The sequence below is a fragment of the Schistosoma mansoni genome (genome assembly GCF_000237925.1).
Source record: "Schistosoma mansoni, WGS project CABG00000000 data, supercontig 0147, strain Puerto Rico, whole genome shotgun sequence".
NCBI classification, from domain to species: Eukaryota; Metazoa; Platyhelminthes; class Trematoda; order Strigeidida; family Schistosomatidae; genus Schistosoma; species Schistosoma mansoni.
In genome coordinates this window covers 251819-279442 of record NW_017386044.1, presented here as the reverse complement: position 1 = coordinate 279442, position 27624 = coordinate 251819, and the positions used below count along the sequence as shown (strand labels likewise).

The 27624-nt window shown below is 32.1% G+C and overlaps 1 protein-coding gene across 1 annotated transcript in view; it reads left to right on the top strand.

Moving 5' to 3' along the window:
• Nucleotides 1-5771: 5771 nt before the first annotated feature.
• Nucleotides 5772-27624, top strand: part of Smp_204760 (unnamed protein product) — a gene marked incomplete at both ends in the record, with an annotated part of 36846 nt that continues 14993 nt past the window's right edge. The window contains 2 exons of the mRNA XM_018792716.1: nucleotides 5772-6109; nucleotides 25387-25616. Coding sequence (XP_018644666.1) covers nucleotides 5772-6109; nucleotides 25387-25616 — 568 coding nt within the window. The remainder of the gene's footprint in view (nucleotides 6110-25386; nucleotides 25617-27624) is intronic.

Here is a 27624-nt window from a genome sequence, read left to right as displayed (position 1 = left end):
TCATGTGGAAAAACATCAAAGAGATGCTGTAGATAATGATTTAATTAACTGATTTGTCGTTGTTTTTTTTTTTTAAATGAAGGAAGTAGATAAAATCACTGGTTGAAACAAACATATGACTATATATATATATATATATAAAATGGTTACTTGAATTCTTCATTTTTTAATGTATAACAGAACGTTTTATTAGTAACTAACCAATGAGTTATTAAAGTAACTTCATTTAATGTTTATAATTGTTGTGTGATAGATAATTTAAATGAATTATTTTGAATAGTAGGTTGAATGATAACTTGGAAATTATACATTCATTGATACATATATTACTCAGTATTCTTTATATAAGAAATACAGGTAAGATGTATGATGGAATATTTTTCAGTGTTGTGAAATCATTATTCAGAGTTTATCTACTACCAATGAATATGTATGTATACAGTATACAGTATGATTTCAAAATTGTTTTACTTACAATTTGGATGACATTCTTATCTTCAGTATGTGACATACAAGGTAAACACTGAGTATTTTATTGAAATATGCATTACTTGCTGTAAAATTCCTATCTTATTGAAACACAGATATATTTGTGTTCTAAATAAACATTAAGTTATCTCAACTCATTGATCTTAAAAATTAGCATAGGAATATCAAGCGTTCTCATTTACAATGTTTAATGTGATTTTCATAATCTTATGTTTAATTATCTTGCCCCACACGTTCATACGCGCGAGACTGGTAGATTCTGCGTTCGAATCCTGCACGCGAGATCGTGGATGTGTACTGATAAGGAATCTTATACTATGATGATGTTTACTACCAATACATATGTATGTATACATACACTATGATTTCAAAATCGCTTTACTTACAGTTTGAATGAGGTCCTTATCTTCAGTATGTGACATACAAGGTAAACACTAAGTATTCTATTGAAATATGCATTACTCACCGAAGAATGCTCGTCATATTGAAACGCAAATATATTTGTGTTCTAAATAAACATTAAGTTATCTCAACTCATTGATCTTAAAAATTAACATAGAAATATTAAGCGTTCTCATTTATAATGTTGAATGAGATTTTCATAGTCTTACGTTTAATTATCTTGCCCTACACGTTCAATCCATTTTTCTTAACTAAAGAATATTAAACTTTCTTATTACAATTATGTCGGTCATAGAGATTTTGTTGATTTTCCATTGGTGTAAAGCCTTAAAATAGAATGATAAACTTACTGTGTTCAGTAGACTTTATCATCCCATTATGTTTTTAGGTTTCTGAAGTCCTATCATTCAGAGGTGTATTACATAGCGTTGTACTAAAATAAAGATATAAGTCGTTTATTGGTAAAATGCACTAGCTAGCCAAAATGTTTATATTTCACAGAAACCCTAATCAGCCTATATATTTAACTGTGGGTACTAATTTATTTATCAGAAGGGGTTTTGTGGAGATTTAGTATTTTTCATAGTAGAAAGCATGAGTCAATTGAAGCTAGACCACCATGGAAAACCTGGAAACAATGGACGGCCGTTTCGTCCTATTATAGGACTCCTCAGCAGTGCGCATCCACGAACCCGCCTCGCGAAGGAGACTCGAACCCAGGACCTACCAGTCTCAAGCCGAAGCCCTTAACCGATAGACCACTGAGCTGGCCGGCATCCAACGGTGTTAATGTCTAACTTCAACTGATCCACGAAGTTGAGCAACCATTCACCAATTGTCTTCAGTGAGTTCCTATCTCACAACAGACGTATTTATTAATTGTACACACATAAAAAAATTAGACTGGTTAAAGATGAACCAAAATGACTGAAAAATCAACTTCCTGCACTACAACACAGTTCAAACTAGTCATAAGATCAATCTTGATGATATTAAAAGGGTAATCGAAGTTTTAATCATGAAAAAGTACAACCTTCTTGTATGTTTATGCTTGAACTAGATATGTCCCATAAGCAAAGATGGATAGTGGCTAGCAGTGGAATCCAGTTTGACGCATGTTTCGTCCTATTTGGGACTAGTCAGCTGGATGTACCTACATCTCTGGGACTCGAACCCAGTAACTTTCGCTTCAAACGTCATCGCGTTATCCACTCGGCCACTGAGTCCTGATAGCCATGCTTGTAAATTAAGGCTATATGGTGGCAATACGCACAGTATGCACATATGCCAATTAGAGACTGACCAGTTGCAGTCCTAACACATCGATGTGAAGATTCAAACAAACAATACTAAATGAATTTAGATATGTCCTATTTATATCGATATAATATCCAGAGTAATGTAATCGTATTATCTTTTTTTCTCCTTTATCTTTCCTTTTTTTCGTATTCCAATTTGTCTAGTTTGTTCTTGATTGATTTCAATCACGAATGTCTTAACAAGTAAATATATGATCAGATTACGTTCATATCGATTGTTAAAATCTACTCAACTGATTAATTTTCTTTTTTACAAATTACTTCACTAGTTTTTTTTATGAAACGTTTTCATGTTCATAATTAACAAAACAATTAAATTATCATTATTATGTGAAAGTGATTTGCCAATGAATTCATAGTTATATATTTCTACTTCGATACTGGACATTTTATAGACAAATATATAAAACCAGAAACAAACTGGCTTGTGAAGATTTTAGTAGTTTTACAGGTGAGTTCATGCGCGGGAGACTGATAGGTTCTGGGTTCGAATTCCGCACATGAGATCGTGGATGTGTACTGTTGAGGAGTCCCATACTACTGCTGTCCAGTGATTTCAGGTTTTCCATCGGGGTCTAGCCTTACTTGACTCATATATTAAACTATAAAATATACAAAACATTGGTCAAGATTACAGTCAATGTGTTTCTAAACAAAACATTATATTATAAATCAGAAGGGCTTTTTTGTGTAGATTTAGTATCTTCATAGTTGAAAGCGTGAGTCAATTGAAACTAGACCACTATGGAAAACCTGTAAGCACTGCTTGACGGCCGTTTTGTCCTAGTATAGGACTCCTCATCAGTACGCATCCACTATCCCATGTGCGGGATTCGGACACAGGACGTAACAGTCTCACGCGCATGAATTCAACTGTAAAACTACTCAAATCTCCATTTCGTCGTGGATGCGCACTGCTGAGGTGTCCCATAATAAGAAGAAACAGCCGTCCAGTGCTTCCAGGGTTTTCCTGGTGGTTTAGCTTCAATTAACTCACGCTTTCAACTATTATATACAAATATTAAATCTACAATCTATTTATCTTTTATAATGTAGTTTATAGAAACTGTAATTAGAGTAGTTGGAATGATTATCTTAAAATAATATTTTTTCTTCATCATCATTATCTAACTACTTACAATGGATAAAAGTACTGTGAAATTACATAACATCTTAGAATTGTTTTGGTTTTGAATAGTTTTTTGGGCAAATGTTTGGACTTTCTTTTTTTAAATGATATGTTATTATATAGTTGAGATCATGAATGTATTGAAACTAGACCACCATGGAAAACCTGGAAGCACTGAATGGCCAAATCGCCCCATCGTGTGACTCCTCAGCAGTGCGCATCCACGATCCCGCCTCGCGAAATTCGAACCCAGGACCTATCAGTCTCGCGCGCGAGCGCTCAACCACTAGACCATTGAGCTGGTATCTAATGGTGTTAATATCTAACTTCAACCAATCCAATCGTGCTTCCAGGTTTTCCATGGTGGTCTAGCTTCAATTGATTCATGATTTCAACTATATAAAATTACTTAAGTCTCCACAAACCCCCTTCTGATATATTATTAGTTTACGCGATTTCACGTTTCTGGACTTCACTTGTTAGTTGTTAAATGCCCTAATTTTATGCAAGGCACAGTTTGATTATTATGTAATATAAGAATATACTCTTTTGTGGATATCACTTAGAAGTAAATATAATGACATTAATTTATTCTCGGTTAATATTGATTAACTGACTGTATTGATTTTATTTTGATGAAGTTATTTGTTTGAACTGATTAAGGGTCATTTTTCCCATCATCTTAAAATTATATGCTCTTGATATATATTTCTTGCTATTCAAAAATCGGATCATTTTGTCAAAAGAACAATTTCGTATACTACAGGAATGTCACCAGTAAAGGTATACGTCCTAAGGAATGTAAATTTGTCAAAATCATCTACATAAGCTACAAATTTCCATCATCTAAAATGATAGTTTCATTATAAAGATTAAAAACTTGTTTGTTCTTCACTAACTTGTTTAACTATCTGGAATGAAATCAACTGTAGAAGAGAAACTATTCGAATAATTTTTAATTTATAGACTTTGAATTTTCTTACATAATCATTAAGGTACTGAGATGAATTTGACATGGTAACATTGAAATTCTACTACTTCAGATACTTGAATAGCTGTGTGTTGGAATAAACTTTTATACTTAAAATAATGATTATTTGTTTGGAAAGATGGTAGGTGACAAAGTCATTTACGTAATAGCTAATCTTGATAGTAAACACACACTTTGGCTTGGTTAATGTATAACCTATAATTTATGATTTGGATTTTATGTTATGGTTTTATCGTTGTGTTTCTGACTTGAAGAAATGTAAATTCAGAGGAAATAATAACTATCCTATTTAGTCTCGTTTTCAGTAGTTTTGTAGTAAACAAGAACACGAGTGGGGACAATCGAATGTATTAACACACAAATTACAGACTACCTCACTAAATTCTGATAACCATACAGTAAAAAGTTAATTTGCAAAATATCAATCAACTTTCTCGTGGATTGGTTGAGGTTAGACATTAACACCGTTGGATGCCGACTCAGTGGTCTATCGGTTAAGTGCTCTGACCCGAGACCAGTAGGTCCTGGGTTCGAATCTCGCGAGGTGGCATCGTAGATGCGCACTGGTGAGGAGTCCCACAATGGGACGAGACAGCCACCCAGTGATTAGAGGTTTTTTATGGTTGTCTAGCTCCGATTGACTCATGATTTCAACTATGTATTCCATTAATTGTAAATCATTTATTCATCTTAGTTCTTTTTTGATCAACTAAAACTGACGCTATTCTTAAGGTTTATCAGTACATAGCTTTACTAATACATTAGGCCTTTAAGGAAAATAGATTTTTAGACCATCTTAGAAGGGTAAAAAGGAATTTTTTCGAGTTAAATATCTGTTATTTTGCGGTTTAAAAGTATCTATCTTATATTGATGCAATAGTTTATATCAATTGATTAGAGTTTTAATCAACGTCTCATTATTGTTGGGTGGTTGAGAAAAATTGATAACAAACTATTGATCTAACTTTTGTGGCTTTTGGCACTCATTAATCAAAGTGATCTATAGTTATGAAAAAATTGAAGATTTTCGGTGGATTTTAACCGACGTCATCTGGCAACATTTATTGCTAAGTTTATAACATGTAAACAGTAAAAGATAAAACCTTTCCTTGACAACATTATACGTCTGTCAATATTGTTCAGAAGCAATGGTTAGCATCAAGAGATGTTGATGTGTTGTGTTGATATGTGTGAACCAGTAATAAAAATTAAAATCAGTGGTCTTATGTTGACTGCTGACAACCCTCTATTTGTATGTTATATTATGAGACAGCAACTAGAAATCAATAAGTTTAAACTTCAGTCTACCCATTTTTTTACAGAAAACAAATGAACCTTAATTTTTGTTTAATACAATTTACTTTTTGTTTCTATTACAGAATACAACAAATTTATACAAAACTTGAAATCAATTTTTCATTTCAAGAAAATATTTATTAAAATGCCTTCATCTAAATTACATTCTTATAAAACTAAATCATCAAATCAAAATATATCTCAATTCAAATCAATTGATAATACAGATGTTTACAGTTGTCATAGTAACACTGTTGATTCAAAATCATTTGAATCTATAAATTATAATACACAAAAAATAACTCAATTATATTATCCATTGAAACATTGTAAAATAACAAATGATAATGATTTATTATATAGAACAAATATACAGCATGATAAAACTAATGGTCAAATAAAATCACAATTACAGACATTAATAACAAAAGTACCGAAATCTATGATGCATAAACAAATTAAATTTATGGAATATGTATCAGAGTAAGTAAAATTACCTGTTTTTTTTTATTGTTATTATTCCATTAATTATTGATTTAATCAAAAAAAAAAGATTAAACTATCAGATATATAAGTTAATATTACTACTAGGTGACTGATCAACTGTTGATTTATATCTGATACTGTTCACTGAAGGCTTCCTTCAAGATGAATTAGTTAACATTTTTAAAATGACAATATAATTTGTGGTGGTCAATATTCTATATTATCCCTAGGATTCGTGTATTGTTCGTCCTGATAACCGTTACTCGATAATGTCCTAATGGTGTATAAATCAGAAAACGAATACAAAGGGTTGATTGCGTTTATTATTGGATAACACGCAGATATCCAGAATTACAGGCATGTTAAGCAATCATGAAAGAGTAGTGCCATAGAGCAGGTGAGTGAGCATGAGAGTTGAGTGAACGAGCGAGCGAGAGATAAATTGATCTAGTCAGCGAGTAACCAAGTCCGGTGAACAGGATTAAGATGTACAAATGGAAAAACATGAATCATCGAATCAATTAAGCGATTAATAGTAAGGCTGGCAGAATCAATACATCCGTAGGAAGTAAGCGATGCTCAAGCGTACATAATAAAGATAAAATAGTATAGATAGGTTGTTGTTGTTGTTGTTGTACGAATGACTGTCCGTTAAATAAGTTAAGAAAAGGGCTTAACCAAATTAGATGTAAACAAACTCAATTGTATGTGAGCTGCTATAGAATAATAGACGGCAGCAAAACCTGTTTTGAGACTTGTCGGTTCAAATCTGTTATATTCACTACAAAACATGATTGTTGTACGCTTGAATCTTCGTATATTATCGATGAATTTTGAATCGTAACGACAAGGGGCTAAATGTTCCTTGATTTTCTCATGGTTTTACGACTGATGTCAGTTTCTGATTAAGATTATTCATACATTTAACAAAATATCTTTCACAGAACTACCTTCGAATGATATAATAAAGTTACTTTTTATTCAATCTAAATGATATTATGATTAATAAAAAAAACATTTGAAGATTCGTAGCTTTTTCTTGAAATGTAACTGTCAAATTGAACAATGACAAGATGTCATTTTGATGAGTTAATATGTTAATAGGCATCAATCAATTCAATCTTTCATAACATAAATGTTTAAGAAAAAACAAATATCTGAAACTTTTAATGGCATAATTTGTTTTTTATCAGAAGGGGGTTTTGTGGAGATTTTAGTATATTTATTTAGTCGAAATCATGAGTCAATTGAAGCTGGACCATCATGGAGAACCTAGAAACACTGAACTGATAGTTCCTGGGTTCGAATATCGCTCGCGTGACGAGATCGTGGATGCGCACTGCCACTGAAGAGTCCCGCAATGGGAAGAAACGGCCGTCCAATGTTTCCAGGTTTTCCATGATGGTCTACCTTCCATTGACTCATGATTTCAACTATATATAATTGGTTTTGTTACTTTTATGTAAACAAAATATATTATCCAAGTTGATATTTATTTATATTCATTTCATTATAGAATTGAATATAAATTAAAAGTTATTTAACTGTGTACGTGATAGTAAGTGAATTTAACCAACATCATAATTCTTAAACAGATAAGTCCAAATATAGAAAAGACCTGATCTAGTTCATGTGGTAAAGGAAATTCCCTTACAACAAAAACCCGTGTTTTTTTGTAAGTGTGACATAGAAAGTTTTCAGTTGAATGAATTACAAGGCGACTATTAGTGTCCAAGTTACCATCGTCAGAGTTGGTTCTTAGTTGGATCATCACTGAAACGTAGGGATCTCTGAACAGTTATTTTATCCTTATATTATAGCACCTCTCCTACAATTAAGTTTGTTTATGGCTACTTTTTCCAGGCCGTTCAACTAACTTCTTTAATAGACATTGTTAATCATACAGTAACAATATGTATGTAAATGTATGCATTATTATAATTTATACATGAAGATGTATGCTTGATCACATATGACAGCCTACGCACATATCCCTCTCTAGCTTATGTGTTACTTAAAACGCTCGATGAATCATCCGCTTTACCATATATATGTGCTATATATACACATGTGCTTAAGTTTTATTAATTAGTTCGACTCTTGATTCTTCTCTACACCCGCTCGCTCTCTCGCTTTCATTATCTTTTCTGTTCGAATTCGCTTGGTGTGCTTGTGTTTTAATGATATGTACTACTCAACAGAAAACTTTAGTCAGCGCTTCATGCTGTCTTCTGATTTCATACGCCGTTGATGTTTATTTAATAACGGTTATCACGGCGATTGTTATACGAAATCTAAGGAAATATCTTGAAGCTAATCCACTACAATATGTTGCTTCACAAATGTACCCAGTCACTCATTCCCTATGAAACCAAGTATCATAATCTCACAGTGATTAGACAAGTAAACTTTTTCATCCATAGTTCACTATTAAAGCATCATTATCCGAACATTTCTTCTTTATTTTCAACTTTGTTGTTTCTTATGACATATTATTTGCTCTGGATTGTTTTCCTATTTTTTGTATACTACGTCAATCCATCCAATATAAAATTATTTATATGTGGTACTTACAATTATTTAAGTAGTTCAAAATGTAAAACTAAATTTTCAGTCTGCGGTTGAGGAGATAGATCGAAGTGAAAGACCAGAGCTCGTGCCAGGCAAAATGTTCTGAGTTCAAGCCCGGCAATGTTTAGTCGTATTTTCGCACCGCTGAAGCTCATGCTGAGATGAAAAAACTCTCACTGGTTGTTTAACATTGATCGTTTCGTGATTTCAGTGGAAAATAAATTTATTCTTCACTGAAAATTTTAGTAGTGTAGTCATTAATGGATTTACTATTTGACTTCAGTTCATCAGCGATGTTTCCTTGATGATCACAATTAAATATTTATAAAATAAATTCAAGAAAGTACATTCTTTAGAGGGATGTTAAACTTTTTGTATCCACCCTACCTTACAAATTAAAACCTCATTTTTTAAACTATTATTCAGTCTAAAGAGAAACGTATCACATCACTATTGGTCAATTATGGTGGTTAATGAACACTTAATTAATGGATGTATTTATAGGCAGTATAAGTTTCGGTATGGTTAGAGTATTGCTTCAAAATTGATATTGTATTTCTACTTCAATAGTAGTTATATTCCATTATTTGTTTAATAATGTTCTATGAATAATTGATGAGAAATTGTCATCAGTGACGAAACATAGGGTCTCAACAATAATTTGACACAGAAATCTTGAGTTTTAAATGGATAGATTTGAAACCGATAATATATATGGGTGTCTATGGGGATATATATATATATAGTTTCCCAATAATTATACAATAAGAATATAGGCATACTATTAAGCTCATACCCAGAATTAAGTCTTTGCTAGGATATAACAAATATTTTTACATTCAATGAATTCTTTCATTGATTTGAATCCATAATGAATGATAAGATTGTTCCAATACAACAAATTATTTCTAGTTATTTGAAGATTATTCAAATATCATGAATGGGCATGGATGATAATTGTACAACGTCGTGAACTAGCTAAGTTCATAAATTTGGTTAAATTAATCGTGATCTCGTTGTGTAAAGATAATGAGTTTTCTAGAAGAATTGATAGGGATGGACTTTATTTCTGAAAGAGGATGTAGAGATGGAAACATTTAAAGTTTTTATCTAGTACAAATTAGTTATCCAGTGCTTTGAATAGCCTAGTTACGATTAATTTGACTAGTGAATCCAATTTGAAAATACTAAAATCTTCACGAATTCCCCATACTGATAACAATTATTTGCTTACTGACGGATAGTTTCAGAATTATTTTCCTTGAGTTCTAGTGAGAAGACATGACCAGGGGAGTTCAATCCATATCGGGAGTGAGACAATTTCACAAGATGATAGATCGATTGAGTTTAGATATTAACACTACTGGATGCTAACTCGGTGGTCTAAAGGTGAACCGTTTGAGCACAAGACTGAAGGTCCTAGGTTTGGATCCCTCGTGCGAGATCGTGGATGCGCACTGCTGAGGAGTCCCACAGTGGGAAGAAACGGCCGTCCAGTGCTTCCAGGTTTTCCATGATGGTCTACCTTCCATTGACTCATGATTTCAACTATATAAAATTACTAAAATCTCCACAAAACCTCCTTCTAATAATCTAGCTTTTTGAAACTATGAATATTTTCTAATTTTTAACTGTATATATTTATATGGTATCATGAAAGTATTACGGTATTGTCCAATATTAAGTACAAGAAAACAGAAATTGAGAACCTTTACAGTTCTAAGCATATTTTCATTTTTGTCTATCCTACTGTAATAAACGAGTATTTGATGAGGTTAATCAATATGTTTTAATGTAAAATTATAGAGTACCTTCTGAAAATATGAAAACCATACGTTATATACATCATTTCCTTCAGTTGTCTTTTATATGCTTCATGACTTTATTTTTACTACTGTTTTTATAAGAATTACTTTCTATCTCCTCTTCTGTTCTCTTAAATTAAATCTCCTCAGTCTTCTGCAGGTATATATTCCACTTACGACTGGTGCTACACACTACTTATATCTGTCAATATAAGTAGCATACATCACACTACGACAAAACGAGTGATAATTATTATTACAATTAATGCATTTTATACATGATGAATAAAAAAAATAGTAGTGGAACCTAGGTACATCTAGCTGACGAGTCCCAAATAAGACGAAACGCGCGTCAAACTGGATTCCATTGCTAGCCACTATCCATCATTGTTTACAATGTATAAATTCGTTTTCTATTTTAACTGAAGGTTTATGAATGAAATTATTTTTTGAACTAAAAATAACATTATCTCTTATTATTATCAAATGAAAAAAAAACATGTTTAATATGCAACGTATCTGTAAGATAAATACTCCGGGTGAACAATTCACGAATAACTGATATAAATAATTTACTTTACATGATAACAACCAGAGAACTGTTGAAAAAAACAAAAATAAAACAGGTTAATTATATTTTCCTACTTTTTAATTGCACTAAGCTGAGATCTTATGTTGAAATATATAGTCAAAACTTGAATATACAACTTATGACTGATAATACACTTATGAATATTATCCAACATCAGTTAATTGTTGATAATGAGTAAAGTAAGGAAAAACATATTGACTACGAGATTTTAATTCTACAATTTCATCCTATAACTTGTCATCACATTATCTGAATGCTATGCGATGTAGCACAGTGATCTAAGCCAAATGATTAGGAAGAGTACACCACTTTCAATTCTTTCTATTTTTAAATAGCTTCTTTGGTTGATCTAATTATTTTTCAATATAGAACATTCAATATCAACTGTATCCCTAGATTTTTATTTTATCTGTATTATTTATATCTGTTAATCAATAAACAAAACCTTTTTCAAGACAATTTTTTTTTTTCATTTATTTATTACAATACTACTTATAATCAGTGATATCAATAGCTTACATCCTACATATACAAACATACAAGCACATATATACATATACACCATTATTCATTTAACTCACTCGTTCATGTATATATTTATTTTTTTTTTTGGTTGGTAAAAATAAATTTCACACTGATTTTTCATGTAAAATTATTATTTTTATATCCTATAGTGTAGAGAATGAGTAAGTAAGTGAGTGAGTATTATCAAAATAAGCCATTTTTTTCTTAAAATGGTGATAAATTAAACAAATATTGATTGAAAAAATAGTTTCCTCGAAAAAAATTTTGATCGATTATTGATTTGATAAAAAAAAAACAACACATTGGTTATTCCATGAATGAAATAATAAGAGTATTATTGTTATTATGATCGATTGTATACTATTGTTAATCAAGGGTAATTCATATTTTGATAGTGTTATTATAAGAAGATGAAGATTATCAGAATTATATAACGATCCATCATTGCTTATAATGCTTGTGAATTAAGGCTTTAACGAGGCAATACGCACAGTATGCACATATGCCAATAAGAAACTGACCAGTTGCAGTCCTAATACATCGATGGGAAGATTCAAATAAACAATACTAAGTGAATTTTATATGATGATATATTAGTGTAATACATTTCGAATAATCTGATCACACATAATATACTTGTTAAGAAGATTTACTGGAAATAGGGGGTAAAAGGAGACAAGGATAATAATAATAATATTAATCATAACTAGTGGAGTTCAACCAGGTCTGTTGAGAGATAGTAACTTACTGAAGACATTGGTAAATGGTTGAAGTTAGACAATAACACCGTTGGATGCCGGCCAGATCAGTGGTCTAGAGGTTGAGCGCTCGCGCGCGAGACTAATGGATCATGTGTTGGAATCTCGCGAGGCGAGATCGTGGATCAGCACTGCCACTGAGGAGTCCCACAATAGGACGAAACAGCCGTCTAGTGCTTCCTGGTTTTCCATAGCGGTCTAGCTTCAATGGACTCATGATTTCAACTATATAAAATAATAATAATAATAATGTGAAAACAATTTGAGAGCTAATCACTCTGGATAATAAGCTTATATTACCACGATAGGTTTAAGGTGAGAACAAACTGTAACTAATATTGTTTAATCTTAATAATTACAAATTCTGAAAGAAAATAAATTTATCTGGAAAATTTAAATTTTGGTTCAATTTATTCAAATTAATTATTAAACAGACAATTACAAAATCTTGATATAGTTGTCTATTTATAATTTTTATCATTGATTCACTTGGAAATAATAAGTGAAAAGAGACTGATCAGTTGTAATCTTATACATCACTGGAAAGATCCAAATAACCAATATGTATCGATTGAAATTTACTCGATTACATTAGTCAATAGCTATCGGAACTCAGTAGGCTTTAAATACCTTAGGTTCCATAAGTCGACGATACACATTCTTACTGTAGAGCCCCATAGTGATTGTACCATACAACAATTTACAACTTCCTAGTTTTCATTCATTTTTGTACTGCACAAGCTAGTGGCTATTTAGATTCAGTAGATAAAAGGGTAACGTGATGGCGTTTGGAGCAAACAGTACTGGGTTCGAGTCCTGGGATGAACATCAACTCTGGGATGCAGATGCACCCAGCTGACGAGTCCCAGATAGGGCGAAACACGCGTCCTGGATTCCACTGCTAGCTACCATCTATTTTTGCTCAAAAAATTGTTTTGCTTTCTTAAATTTCACTTGAGAAGCACAAAATAAGAAGTATTTCTTGGCTCAACAAGGAAGACAACATCAGTACAATCACATTAATATCAAATGAAGCTACAAGAATTAAAGTATGGCACGAAGAGACATTTCAATTTTATCTTAAAATGAAGAAAAAAATATGAATTGAGAGAAAGGAATTGGAAGAGTATCTAGAAATCAAAATGAAAAATAGTGTAACCATGTCACTGCAAGTCATTAACAGTTGATTACAATTATCACAGAGATATCAACCATATAGGTTTCCCTTATTAACGAAACACATGATAACAGTCATGGTTTTCACAAACTAAAGCTACCATTTCATTTTACAACAATTCACCCTTAAGCCAGACAGCTTTGAATTTAGCTATGAGGAGTGATTAAGAATACATATCTCTGTTAATCTTCGGAACTTTTGCACACTAAGAATTTATACATATAGAATCAAACTACATGCAAACCAGTTTTTTTTAGATTTCTTTTGCGTATGTCTTTATCATTTATGTCAAAATCAATCCAGTATTTCATTCATTGTCAACATTTGGAATTTTTTTTCATTGTTCACTTACATTTCATTCAAGTACAAAGTATTTTACAGTACAGTAATTGAATCATTCACATCAAGCGGCTTCAAAAAAATTACACTTACTGATTATAAAGTATAACTCTTTTTTTCCCTTTAGACATTACAAAAAAGAACTAAATACTGAATAAATTCAAAACCTCATTATTAACTTCACATTAACTCATTTATCATCAATCTAAATTGTCTTTTAAACAATTCCATTGAATTTTGAACTGATTCTTAATGTATAATAGATTAAAGATGATACAAAGAAAATTATTGTAAGTTAAAAACATTGTCTTTATCATAGTAAATTTTGAGTCAATAGATTAAAGTTCAATAAAACTTATTGGAAAGATCTAAATATAATATGTAGTAGTGCAACTATCAAAACGCTAATTGGAGACAATCGAATGTACTTAAAGTACATAAAATATTTCAACAAGTTTCCATATCTTATTATTTGATCGATTCTGATGAGAAATATTTAAATGATAGTCAGTTAGATGTTAGCAGTCCAGTAAATCAACATCTGAATAATGTACATTCATTTCATTGTATATTACCAGCAACTATGATGTCTCTGACTGAACTTTTTTGGAACTTTTCATAAATAAACCTGAATATGTTATGCGATTAATATGTACTGTGAACAAAACACCAGTCGGAGACAATCGAATGTAGTTAAGCGCAAATTACAGACTATCTCACTAAATTCTGATAACCATACAGTTTACAGTTTATTTGCAAAATAACAACCAATTGTCTCAATCTCCATTGTTTCTTCTATAAATATCAGTTCATCTTGTCTAATTCCATTGTTGATGCATTTTATTACCAATCGTGCTTCATTTTAGTTCTTTCCTTATCGATCTTGTGCCAAAATACATTCTATGTCTGACCATCGTCATAAACTACTTATATTGGATATAAGTAGACCGCACTACAGTAGTAGTTATGTCATTGATCTATTAGAGATTATAAAAACAAAACACCATCACAACTTATAAAAAAAAGTTTTTCCCCTAGCCAATTTCAACTTAAAACCCTTACTACAATCACCATTTAAATATATAACTGAATATAATCTACTAAGTATAAAACGACTTTTCATAGTTGCAAGAGTGAGTCAACTGAAGCTAGACCACCAGGGAAAATCTGGAAGCACTGGACAGCCGTTTCGTCCTATTGTGGGACTCCTCACGCTTTCAACTATGAAAATACTAAATCTCCACCAAAAACTCCTCATAATATTAAAATGACTTATTAAAGTAAATATCCTAGCACATTACTAATTGAATGAAACGTTTACATATTATGATAGGTGTTGTTAATCTCTATGTCTCTTAGATAGTAGTAAATATTTATATAACTATTTCATGGTTACATACTTGTTATTATTATTCTCGTATGACAAATAAACAATGTTAATACACTTTCTATATATCTATTCATCTCTCATTCATTCATTCACTCTGATTTATATTTATTACTAGTATTGTAGATACATATATACATATATATATCTGAGTAGTAGAGACATATGATTTCACTTTTATGACTATGAGCATACACTTAGTAGGAGTCTCTGATTACTTTCTTCAATGTCACGCTACCAAAAAGAAAAACAAAACAGTATGAACAAGTATGCTTACATATTATTTGGTCATATTACATGACAACGAATATATATATATATACATATATGGATATAATGCGTTGATTATTTGAATTCCTTATTATTATTTGTTGCTATGTGCATATATAGAGAACTTTAACTTGTAAATATTTTACTTGACTATTTACATGCTTTATTTGTTTACAATTACATGAAAGTATAAGAGAATTATCATTGATTATGCATACTTTAATATTACTACTATAATTTGATACCTTAGTAATATAATAATTATCGAAATGACCGCTTATATTGGAACTTATTATTGTTCAATGGCACATGTTGTACCAAGAGAAATGTGTTTTGCTATACCATTTGAAGAAGTGATGTAAGTTATGATTCATTTCTTCTTTTTTTTTTGTAGTATGTTCCTTGAGTATGATAATGATAGTGAAAAAGGAATAAATTCAAGTATTGATCTTATTAACAAACATTCATTATTTTAAGTAGTTGTCACGTTGCCATACATTAGGAAAACTAATCTGATACCGTGGAAACAGAAATGTAGATAATACTATTATGTTTAGCTGTAGAATTAAAACGTTCTCTAGAATCTAGCCAACTAAGATCACCTATAGCGTGAGTAACACGTTCACCTACCAATGGAGGAATATACCATTTAGTAATTAACTGTGTCAGCCTATATGACTGTGAAACATGACATCAATAAGTGTAAGACATTTGTGGGGTTGATAGTGTATGTTGGGACTTAAAACAATATATATAAGCGAACAATATTGTTTTCGATTAGATCCTCTAATATACAGTAATATTTATATGCATATACGAAATTATTAAACCAATCAAAGCAGTTTATGAGTCGATGATAACAATGGAATAGATTACATAATAAGAAAAATAAACGAAGAAAAAGTATGGAAAATAAGATTATTTATTAAGGCCAAGGGAGGGATAAGGGTGTTACAAATTTCTTATGAACACAAAGACTTGGGTTGTTGGATCGAGATCCTATAGCTTCTGCCATGTGTAAGAGACGAGATTGAACCCCATAAGGAAAACTAGCAGGAATACGATAAATAACTTTAAATGACTGATTTCTGTCAACTTTATGACCGCTATCGATCAAGTGTGAAAGAACTGAGCTCCGTATCGACTTGGAGAAAGCTATATTGGGCGCACTACCAGACAACTGAACCAAAGAGTTAGTGAACACCTCTCTTCGTGGTTAGGAAAAGGTATGGTCAAGTCGATGAGGTGGAATGACAACAGGAACCGATCTGCATGTGTACTAGGTTTTATGTGGTTTATGACTGATTTTCCATTATTTAATGTTTTGTATACAAAAGAAACCTCTTCAAACTATTTGATACATAATAACTTAGGAAATAAAGCATTGAATTTTTAGACAAACGTTACTTGGTTCGTGTGGATATCAACTTTGGTATGCAGAAACATTTGATCGAATTCTTCGATTTAGGACAAAGTGCTTGTCCTAGATTACCTATTAGCCAAAAATCAACTTAACTTAGATTTGTGGCTAGATGACATTGTCAAGGAAATCCTATGATGATACACATATTTCAATGTAAACTGACCGATTGAAGTAGTTAATGTCAACGAAATGAAATTACAAACCAATAAGACTTCTCAAGTATACTATATTTTTGATTTTCCGACTGGTTAAGAACTAATTTGTATTCTTTTAGTACACATCTCTAATCGTCATTCTGTGATATGACCAGAACAATATGGGTTTTTAGCTGATATTGGTTTACTTATCATGGCTAATAGCTTTTACATCTATGATTAGTCATTGTAAATAAAACCTGTACTAATTGTAGATAATAATTTATAATTTATAGTAAGAAGTGAAATTTCTAGTTATTAATAGTTGAAATCATGAGTCAATTGAAGCTAGACCACCATGAAAAACCTGGAAGCACTAGACGGCCGTTTCGTCCAATTATGGGACTCCTGGACTCGTGGATTGGTTGAAGTTAGACATTAACACCGTTGGATACCGGCCAGCTCAGTGGTCTATAGGTTAAGCGCTCTGGCTCCAGACCGGTAGGTCCTGGGTTTGAATCTCGCTCGCGAGGCTGAGGAGCCCCACGATAGGACGAAACGGCCATCCAGTGATTACAGGTTTTTCATGGTGGTCTAGCTTCAATTGACTCATGATCTCAACTATATAAAATTACTAAAATCTCCACAAAACCCTCTTCTGATAATTAGATAATTGTTAAGTGAATTTGTTAACGGTACTCTTCAGAAATTTATTTACTAGTGTATATATATCATAATTAAATGAACTCATTTATTATGTTGATTGATAAGAAAAAATTCTTCAATGTCGATTTGTTTCTACGATCTCTGCCTATATTAGAACTCGCCTTCTAATCATAGCTGCCTGGAAAAAATAATCTATCAGGATTAACTGTTAAGGGCCAAAGATATGTGATTTAAACAAACAATGGAACAGAATAAATAAATAATTAACAACCTTCACTGTTTATGAAGATTGTTAAAACTCAGTAAGATAATTGACTAATATAAATAAAGAAACGATTGAAAAACAAGACGTACTGAATACCGAGTATAAGATTTCTCAGTATTCACGACCTATCACATCTAATCCAACCTACAACCTTCAGGTCTCATAACAAACTTCATAACTTTATACCTCTGAGTCACCATCTACCAACCTGTAAATTTCTCATAAATTAGTGAAATACAGATTCTAAACCAGTAATGTTAGAAATACCATCAGTGTTTCATAACACATAACGATTACGCACTAAATTTTGATATAATAATGTACTAGAAAATGATTATTTTGTAAAGATATAAATGACACAGATACCGTATAATAAATCATTCAATTTCATAGAATTATTTATGTGAAACTATGCAGTTTGAATGTGAACATAACCAGTTATAATCTTTTAAAATACTAGAAAATATATCTTACTACTTATAAGGAATATTATTAGGAGTCAATTGAAGCCAAATCACTCATGAATTCAACTATTCAATTACTAAAATCTCCACAAAACCCTCTTCTGATAATTAATCATCATGTGCTCACCAGTGACTGACTTCAAGAAGTATCTCCTGGGGTTCTAGCGAGAAATGGTGACCAGTGGAGTTCAACTAGGTCTGTTGTGAGATATGAACTCACTGAAGACAATAGTGGATGTGTCGCACAATTTCGTGGATCGGTTGAAGTTAGATATTAACACCGTTGGATGTGGTCTCAATGGTCTAGAGGTTGAGCGTTCACGTGCAAGACCAATAGGTCCTTGGTGCGAATCTCGTGAATGGGTGTACACTGTTGAGGAGTCCCACAATAGGACGAAACGGCCATCCAGTGCTTCCAGGTTTTCCATGGTGGTTTAGATTCAATTGACTCATGAATCCAACTATTATATTATAAAGAATACTCAAGTTTTCCTAGGTAAAATTTGTTTCATCATCAAAATTCTTTAAAAGAACAATTTGATGCCTTTACAAAGAAAAGCTAAAAACTATTTCACTACTTTTAGAAGTTTATTTTCATCCTTTGATCAACATATGTCAAATTAATAATGAACATTTGTTTAGCCCTGTTATTAGTTTAAAAGTCTTTAATCAATCATAGTTATCAATCATTATACATTTTACATCCACTTGTATATGTCTATTGATAACGAAAAGTATTTGATTTCAAATTAAATTAACTTCTCAATGTTAAACAACTATTCATTTTGTCCATAAACTGTATTATATCAATGCTTCTTGTTTTCTAATTACTTGAAGACAAAAAATGTAAAGGTATTTGTAAATTACTATCAATATCATCAGTGAAACTAGACTCATTGTGACACGCATAGATGATAAGAAATATTGTATCATTATATGAATATGTGGATTAACAAATTTGGTATTAACCTCTTAAATAAGGTCTCGGAGTTCGTTAAGAAATAGTGTTTGAATGCTTTAAATGAACCATAATCGCTGGTATCGATCAATGTGATTATTTGTCCTTAGGATACATATATTATAAGTTCACATAAGATATTACAACTCCTATTCACAACGATGTTTTGTCTGAAGTTATATAATACAGCTTCAAAAGATGTTGTTTATTTACAGGTTGTGACTTACTGTGTGATTATTTGTTGCTCGATTTTAAAAGTGGGAAGCAAATGTTAATGAATACTTACTATAACTTTTCAGACATGTAGGATAGACTTTACACAACCTTTTTTAATCGTATTCCAAATAATACAGTAGTGATGAGAAATGATCTATATGCATGGAATATTTTTGTCAATGTGATTCTTCAGAATCTCAAGCTGACAGGTAGATAATCCTCATTAGTTTCGTTTTGAAATAGATTACTTCTCTCCTACATACCGAATGTGCTTGACACGAAATTACAAACTATCTCACTAAAATTTGACAACCATACAGTAAATAGTTAATTTGCAAACTATTAATCAATAGTCTCAATCTTGACCGTTCCTTCTACAAATATCAATCTATAGTCTCCGATTATCATTGTTCATGCATTTTCATACTAATTGTGTTTGATTTCCATTCTTTCTACTGAAATACATTCTATGACTGATTATCGTCATATACTACTTATGTGGATGTAAGCAACTCACACCACAATAGTAAACTGTAAATTACTGACTAATATCCACTTTTAAAATAGGAAATGATTTGGATTATTTCTTTGATTTATAATTTTTTATCCATATTGACAAACAACTTCAGTTTGAGTACAGTATTAAGAGATTATTCCGTTTTGTTTATGTTATAACTTGTTGCTTTGTGCTCTATCAATATATATAACGCAATGATACCGTTAATTAGAAAAGAGTGACTTATTGACCGAACCAGTGATGCATAAACCCGTACGAACAGTCTAGAGTCTTTATCGATCCTTCTTCCTAACTAACCGTGCCTGCTGAGTGCATAACGCGAATCTCAGCTTCTGTGGTATGAATCGTGTATTCTAAACATACTCAGTTTATATACAAACCAAACAGACTACATCACATCACAAAATAGAAAACAACATTTGTACAAGATCTAACCAAAAGTATCTTCGATGGTGGGAGACTGAAATTAATAGACGGGGTATAACTTAATAACAGTAAATCGTATAATAATAGTCAATAGATCTAAATAAAGCATGTAATAAGAAGAGTATAAATATACATAATCTAGTTACTGAATAGCTATACAATAAGAATATGCGTATAATATTTCTCCATGAATAGTTCTTGTTATATCTTGTGGCCGAGTCGATGCCCAGTTAACGTATGATGTGATAAAACCGCCAATCAGAGAGGAGTGATTTTATCCATCGGACAAATGACACACGAAAACCGTACGAACAGTCTAGATTGCTAATCGGTCCTGCTTTCTACCTAGCCCAGCCAGTTAAGTCCAGAAAACCAATAACAGCCTCTGCAGTATGAATCATTGTATTTCAAACATACTGACTTTATATACCAAACAGACTGACCACATCGTACCAATAAAATAGGATATAACATTTGTACAAGATTTAGCCAAATGTGGCTGTGAATTATTATTTATTTAAACACATAAATATTGGTACAAAGGGGCACCGAATACATATGCGCCACACAAATCTCATTTGATTTGTGAGAGGGCTGAGATACTGCCCGGGTGCTCAAACTGAAGCAGGTGGTTTTCTAAGAGGGCCACACCCGGAGCCTTCGACCTAAAGGTCTGATCCACAAGGCAGTGGAGCATCGTAAAGAGATGCAGTCCCATGGTAGCCGGTGACCTACAATTGATTCATACGCCATTCGTTCCTTCAGGATAGTGGAGCTCACGTGCACCATTGGTTTGGAATCAGGGTTTTCCAACTTCCCTAGGTGGACTTTCCGTGTCCATCAACCCGGTTAGAGCGCCGGACATTCGATTTTCGTCCTCTCAATTTCGTAAACAACAGTAATGCCACGGGAATTCAGTGAGTAGGACTTTTTGGCAGAGGCTATATACGCGTGGACATGTGAGAGTATTTCGAGAGGGAGAGCGGACTCTCCCCACTCTCGGCCGTACCAGGACATTTGGGGGCAAAGTATGGCAACTGACTGTTGCAGTATGGAAGTGCCGGGCTGTGAATAGGGGGAACAGTAACCAATAAAGTGAGGATAACTCAACAATGGTAAATCGTATAATAATAGTCTATAGGTCAAAATAAAGCTTATAATAAGCGTAACATGGATATGAATAGTTTAATTATTTAGCAATTATACGATAATAAATATATGTATAATATTGGTCTATAAATGTGTGCCAAAGTTATCATTCACTATTGTTATCGGAACACAACAGTTCTCAAAAGTAACCATTCATAATTCTCATTCGGATATACCAGTTTTTTTCTTATATCACTGAAAGTAAACATTTTAAATTCAACTTAGAGCCAAATGATAAATATTTTCAATCGTTTTTTTTCATATCTATCGATTTTTTATCAAAAAATATTTTTTTCTAAAAAATATTTTTATACTAGACATTTGCCGCTGTTTTTTAAATAAATAATAAAATCTTTTTTAGTATCTGGGTGTTTATCATATGATAAATCAATATTTTAAATGTATTAGGTAGACCTGTTTTTTTTGGAAAAAATTCATAAATATATCTAAGAGATCTATTTTTCTACATTGTTTCCTTTTCAATAATGTAAGTTGTATTACGTTTCAGCTTCCAGTACTCGTATAGATACTGGCTTGAAGCCAAAATATCAATCAGTTACAGAGTAGATACAATATGATTCTATTAAATCACTTCATTATGATCAAATCATCCATATCTATTTACATTATTCACTTGATTGATTGATGGATGGTTGTATTTTCTTTTCCAAGTTGTTATTATTTTTTATTACCGGCAAAATGTATTCATAAAAATAATATTCAGACAGTATAGATCTTAGTGTACTCAAAAATATTTATAATATATATCAAAATGATTTCAAAATAATATTATCGTCAGAACTTTATGTGGAGATCATAAATGAATGTTATGTTAGACCATCGTTGAGAACAAAAAAAAGCACTAGACAGCCGTTTCGTCCCAGAATAGGACTCCTCAGTAGGGCGAATCCAAGATCCTACATATGGGATTCGAACCAAGTGTCTTCTTTCTCGAGCGCAATTTCGTGGATTGGTTGAAGTTAGACATCAACATCATTGGTTGCCAGCTCAGTGGTCTAGAGGTTAAGCATTTGAGCGCGAGACCTGGGTTCGAATCCCTTGTTCAGGATCGTGGATGCGTACTGCTGAGAAGTTCCATACTAAGATAAATTGGTCGTTCAGCGCTTCCTTGTTTTAAATTGTAGTTTGACACGGATTCCCTCATGATCTCAATCAAAACTCAATAATCTTTACAACCCTTTACTGATAACTTTATTCGTGTAAATTATACTTAGTTCATAAAATTTATTTACTATTAAGTTATGATTATTTCCCTCAAGAATATCAGGACAGCTTGCTGGTCGATCTTTTGGAATTATTTAATTAAAATTACTGAGATTATTTTAATGTTTCTTTTCACCCAAAGCTATCACTAAGCCTTACAAGTAAGTAGAATCAAAACCATGTCAAAAGTCTGAACGTACATCATAGTTTTAGATGGTTAAAGGTACTTCACAGTAAAACCAAGAGACGATGTTTTGTGTTAGTCGCTACTCGTTAACTAGGCGCGTCAACAATTCTGGAAGGATTAATACTTTTTGCGAGATTCAGATCGAAATATTTGTAACTAGTCAGTAATTAATTATTGTTTATATCTGAAATTTTCATAAGTCAATTGAAGCTAGACTATCATGGAAAACATGGAAGCATTGTACAGTCGTTTCGTTCTATTGTTGGACTCGTCAGCAATGCGTATCCACGATCCTGCCTCGCGAGATTTGAAATATTAAACAAGGATTATTATGGATATTAATCTGTCATTCTTGGGAATAATTTCATAACTCCTATGATTTTACTCTTTTTTTGTTTTTATGTTATTTTCCATTTTTTACTCCTGAAAAAAAATTTCGTTGTATCATTTTTTCATTTCAACGTGATTAAGAAGTACAACAAAATCAACTACTGAAATATCATTTAAAATTAAAGTTTTTCATCACAAAACACTTGTGAACAGTTACCGAATTCTCAAAAGAAATACTGTAAAATAAAATTTTATCTACATTTTTTGTGTATTCATTCAACATTTTGTTTCAAAAAAACATTTTTGTACAAAATCCTGATTAATTTTAAAAAAGAAACTTTCTTATTCAACAATACTCTATTTAAAACTTTTCCTGGTACCAATAGTAGTTTGATGCCTCTGTTGTTCTCACATTTGATGATATCCCATTTCTTCGGTATCTTAATGAAGTGTCCTTCTTTTCAGTCCGTCGGCATTTGTTCTTCCTCTCAAATCTCCCTGGACAGAATGTTGAGTATGTTTATACTTATTTTTTATCTGGCTTTAGTGCTTCAGCTAGTATGCTGTCAGGTCCTGTTGCTTTTCCACTCATGATTTTTCTGATGGTTTTGCTGAGTTCCTCGACTGTTGGTTAAGCAGAAGCTATGGTAAGGTCTGTGCGTGCTACTTCAGAGGCTGGTAGATTCAGTGGAGCTGATCTACTCAAGAGCTCTACCCACCAGGTTCACTGTCCTTGGATCTCAGTGATCGGCTTGCCTTCTTTATACTTGACTGGTCTCTATGGTTTACGTTATGTTCCTGTTATCTTCACCGTTGTGTCATATAGTTGTCTCATAATTCCTTGTTTTGCAGCTTTCCCCACTGCCGCTGCTAGACATGCTACGTATTTCTGCTTGTCGGCTCTAATGCTTCTCTTTGCTCACTTCCGAGAATATAAATAATTTGTTCACAACCTGTCCTCCGCATAGTGGATGTACCGTAAACTGTATTAAAGAGCCTTTGTACTTTTGTTCGCATAGATAGATTCTTATTTATATATTTCCTACTCTGACTGAAAATACACGATTAGGAAATGAGAACAAAGAAGACGCTTAGTGTCTGATAAAACTGCTTTGTCAGTAATTTTGAATATTTCAAGCATATTCATAAGATGACCTATAAGATTAAACACATATCTTACTAATCTTTACATGACTCTCCGTAAAAAATCATGATCTTTTCTCAAAATTCCAAAATGTGAAATTGGATAACAGTAAAGGATAATTGAGAAAACATAAGAACAAAAAAAATTATAAAAGAAATTGTTCAGCACTACCAAAAGGATGTAATGGCATCTTCATATTAAACAACCAATAAAATCCTTTAAAAATATATATATAATGGTTGAAAGCGTGAGTCAATTGAAGCTAGACCACCAGGGTAAACCTGAAAACACTGGACGGCCGTTTCGTCCTATTGTGAGACTCCTCAGCAGTGCGAAATAGGACGAGACGGCCATCCAGTGCTTCCAAGTTTTCCCTGATGATCTAGCTTAAATTGACTCACGCTTTCAACTATGAAAATACTGAAATCTTCACAAAACCCCTTCTGATTAAAGCATAATAGACTGTGACCAGTACAAATTTACAAAAGTAGACAACCCGAACAATAATTTCAAGCTCTCCATTGAATGGTAACATTTCAAATATATGACAATATATCTTTTATGATTAAGTAGGCATTATGAATAGTATATTTAAGCAGCTTTGTAGATATATCACCTGATGTTGACTAACACTGACAGGATTTCAAAGTTTCATTTTACTATACAGACTACTTATAAGTAGACACAAAACATATCTTGAAAATTTTAGTCTTCTATCATTTTTTTCACTTTTTTTTTATTCATTAGAGGTGAAAAGAAGAATACTGGTGTACCAACATTAAAAAATACAATCTCACCATCAAAACAATCAGAAAACAAAATGGTTTCACAAACAAAATTACAAACATCACCACTATTAACATCAATAAAACATGATGACCAGTATTTGAAGTCAACTTTAATAAATAAACCACAACATTCATCACAAGTTCAATTAACCAATACTACTATTAGTAATCATAATACACTTGATAAAAGTAATGTTAATCAATATATGAATAATAATAATAATGATAATACTCAAAAACTAAATTTTAGACATACTGAACCTAATCCAATAAGAAAAATATCAACTAGGAATAATAATAATAATATACTCAATACTCATAGTCATCATTCATTAATACCTGTGTTCCAAGGGAAATCGATTAGTTCCACCCTTTCAATGACAGCAACTATTATTACTACTACTACTACTACTACGACGACGACGACGACAACTAATAACACTTCTGTATCTAGTTGTTTCTTATCAAATTTAGCATTGAAAAAAAATCATTTAGGTTATGATTTAGATGAATACAGAATAAAAGAAATTAATAAATGTACAAGTTTCAAAGAAACTGGTTAGTAAATCCGGTTAGCTATATTACTATTAATGGTTATAAGTAGTTTAGATGTAGTATGAAAATATTTTTTGGATGATATTAATGTGTATTATTACAATTTTAACAATTTATTATAGGGGATTTGTAAAGATTGTAGTGTTTTTGCAGTTGAAATTATGGACTGAACATAGCTAGATCACCATTGAAAACCTGGATTCATTGAACGAATGGTATGGGATTCCCTAATAGTGAGAATTTATGACCAGCACATGGGAAATGGAACATAGGACCTTCGATCTCGAGTGTGAACCATCAATTTGTAGACCATTTAAGGGTTGCTAAAGATCATGGATTGATGGAAGTTATAGATTCAAACCATTGGATACCAACTCAGTAGTCTAGAGGTTCAGTGTTTGCGCGCTTCATCTCGAAGTTTTTACAATCTAATCATGTCTCATTTATACTAAACAAAATTTGACATTTTTAGGAATAAATCAAAGCTTTCTTACGTATAATAGAAATTCGTTATCAGTTTTATGTAAGTTGTTATTAATTTCTGAGCATCTGTGTAAAATACATCATAAATAGATAACAACTCACTGAAGACAATTGGTGAACGGGTGCTCAAACTTCGTGGATTGGTTGAAGTTAGACATTAACACCGTTGGATGCCGGCTAAGTACTCCGGCGCGAGACTGGTAGGTCCTGGGTTCGAATCTCGCAAGTGCGGGATTGTAGATGTGCACTGCAACTGAGGAGTCCCATAATAGGACGAAACGGCCGTCAAGCAGTGCTTCCAGGTTTTCCATGGTGGTCTACCTTCAATCGATTTATGATTTCAACTATGAAAAATACTTCTGTTCCCATTCAAACCTCTATGAACTTTATATCTATTAAATAAGACTAGTAAAGGAAGTAGCCATAAATATCAGGGAATGCCATACAAACGTTCATTAGATTACATCGATTTTCATCTACAAACATATTACTTAAGCTTTTCCTAATGACTAAAAACCAAAGGGCATTGAGTAGGTAGTTGTTGCCAATCTATATGATGACTTATTAATATCACAAACCTACTACTACTACTACTACTGTAAATCCATTTGACTAATAAATTCTCAAGTTAGATAATTAAGAAAAGATTAACAGAATAATTTTTAAACAGATTATTACTATACTTAACTATTTATATTGGACGTTATATCGATTGGGTGCATGCCCTGTTTGATATATATATATATATATATATATATATATACGCTATATGACCGCCAATAAGAGAGTAGTGATTTATTGATCGGATCAATAATACACAAAATCGAGTGAGCAGTCTTGAGTACTTATCAGTCTTGCTTCCTGCCTAGCCCAGCCAGTTAAGTCCAGAACACCAATAACAGTCTCTGCAATATGAATAATTATTGTCAACCATACTGGGTTTATATACCAAACAAACTGACCAGATCGTACCATAAAATAGAAAATAACATTTGCACAAGATTTGGCGAAATGTGACTCTGAACAGGGGGAACAGTAATTAATGGATTGAGGAGAATTCAAGAACATTAAATCGTTTAATAATAGTCCATAGGACAAAATAAATCTTATAATAAGAGGGACATGAATATGAATAGTTTAGTTACTTGACAGTTAGACA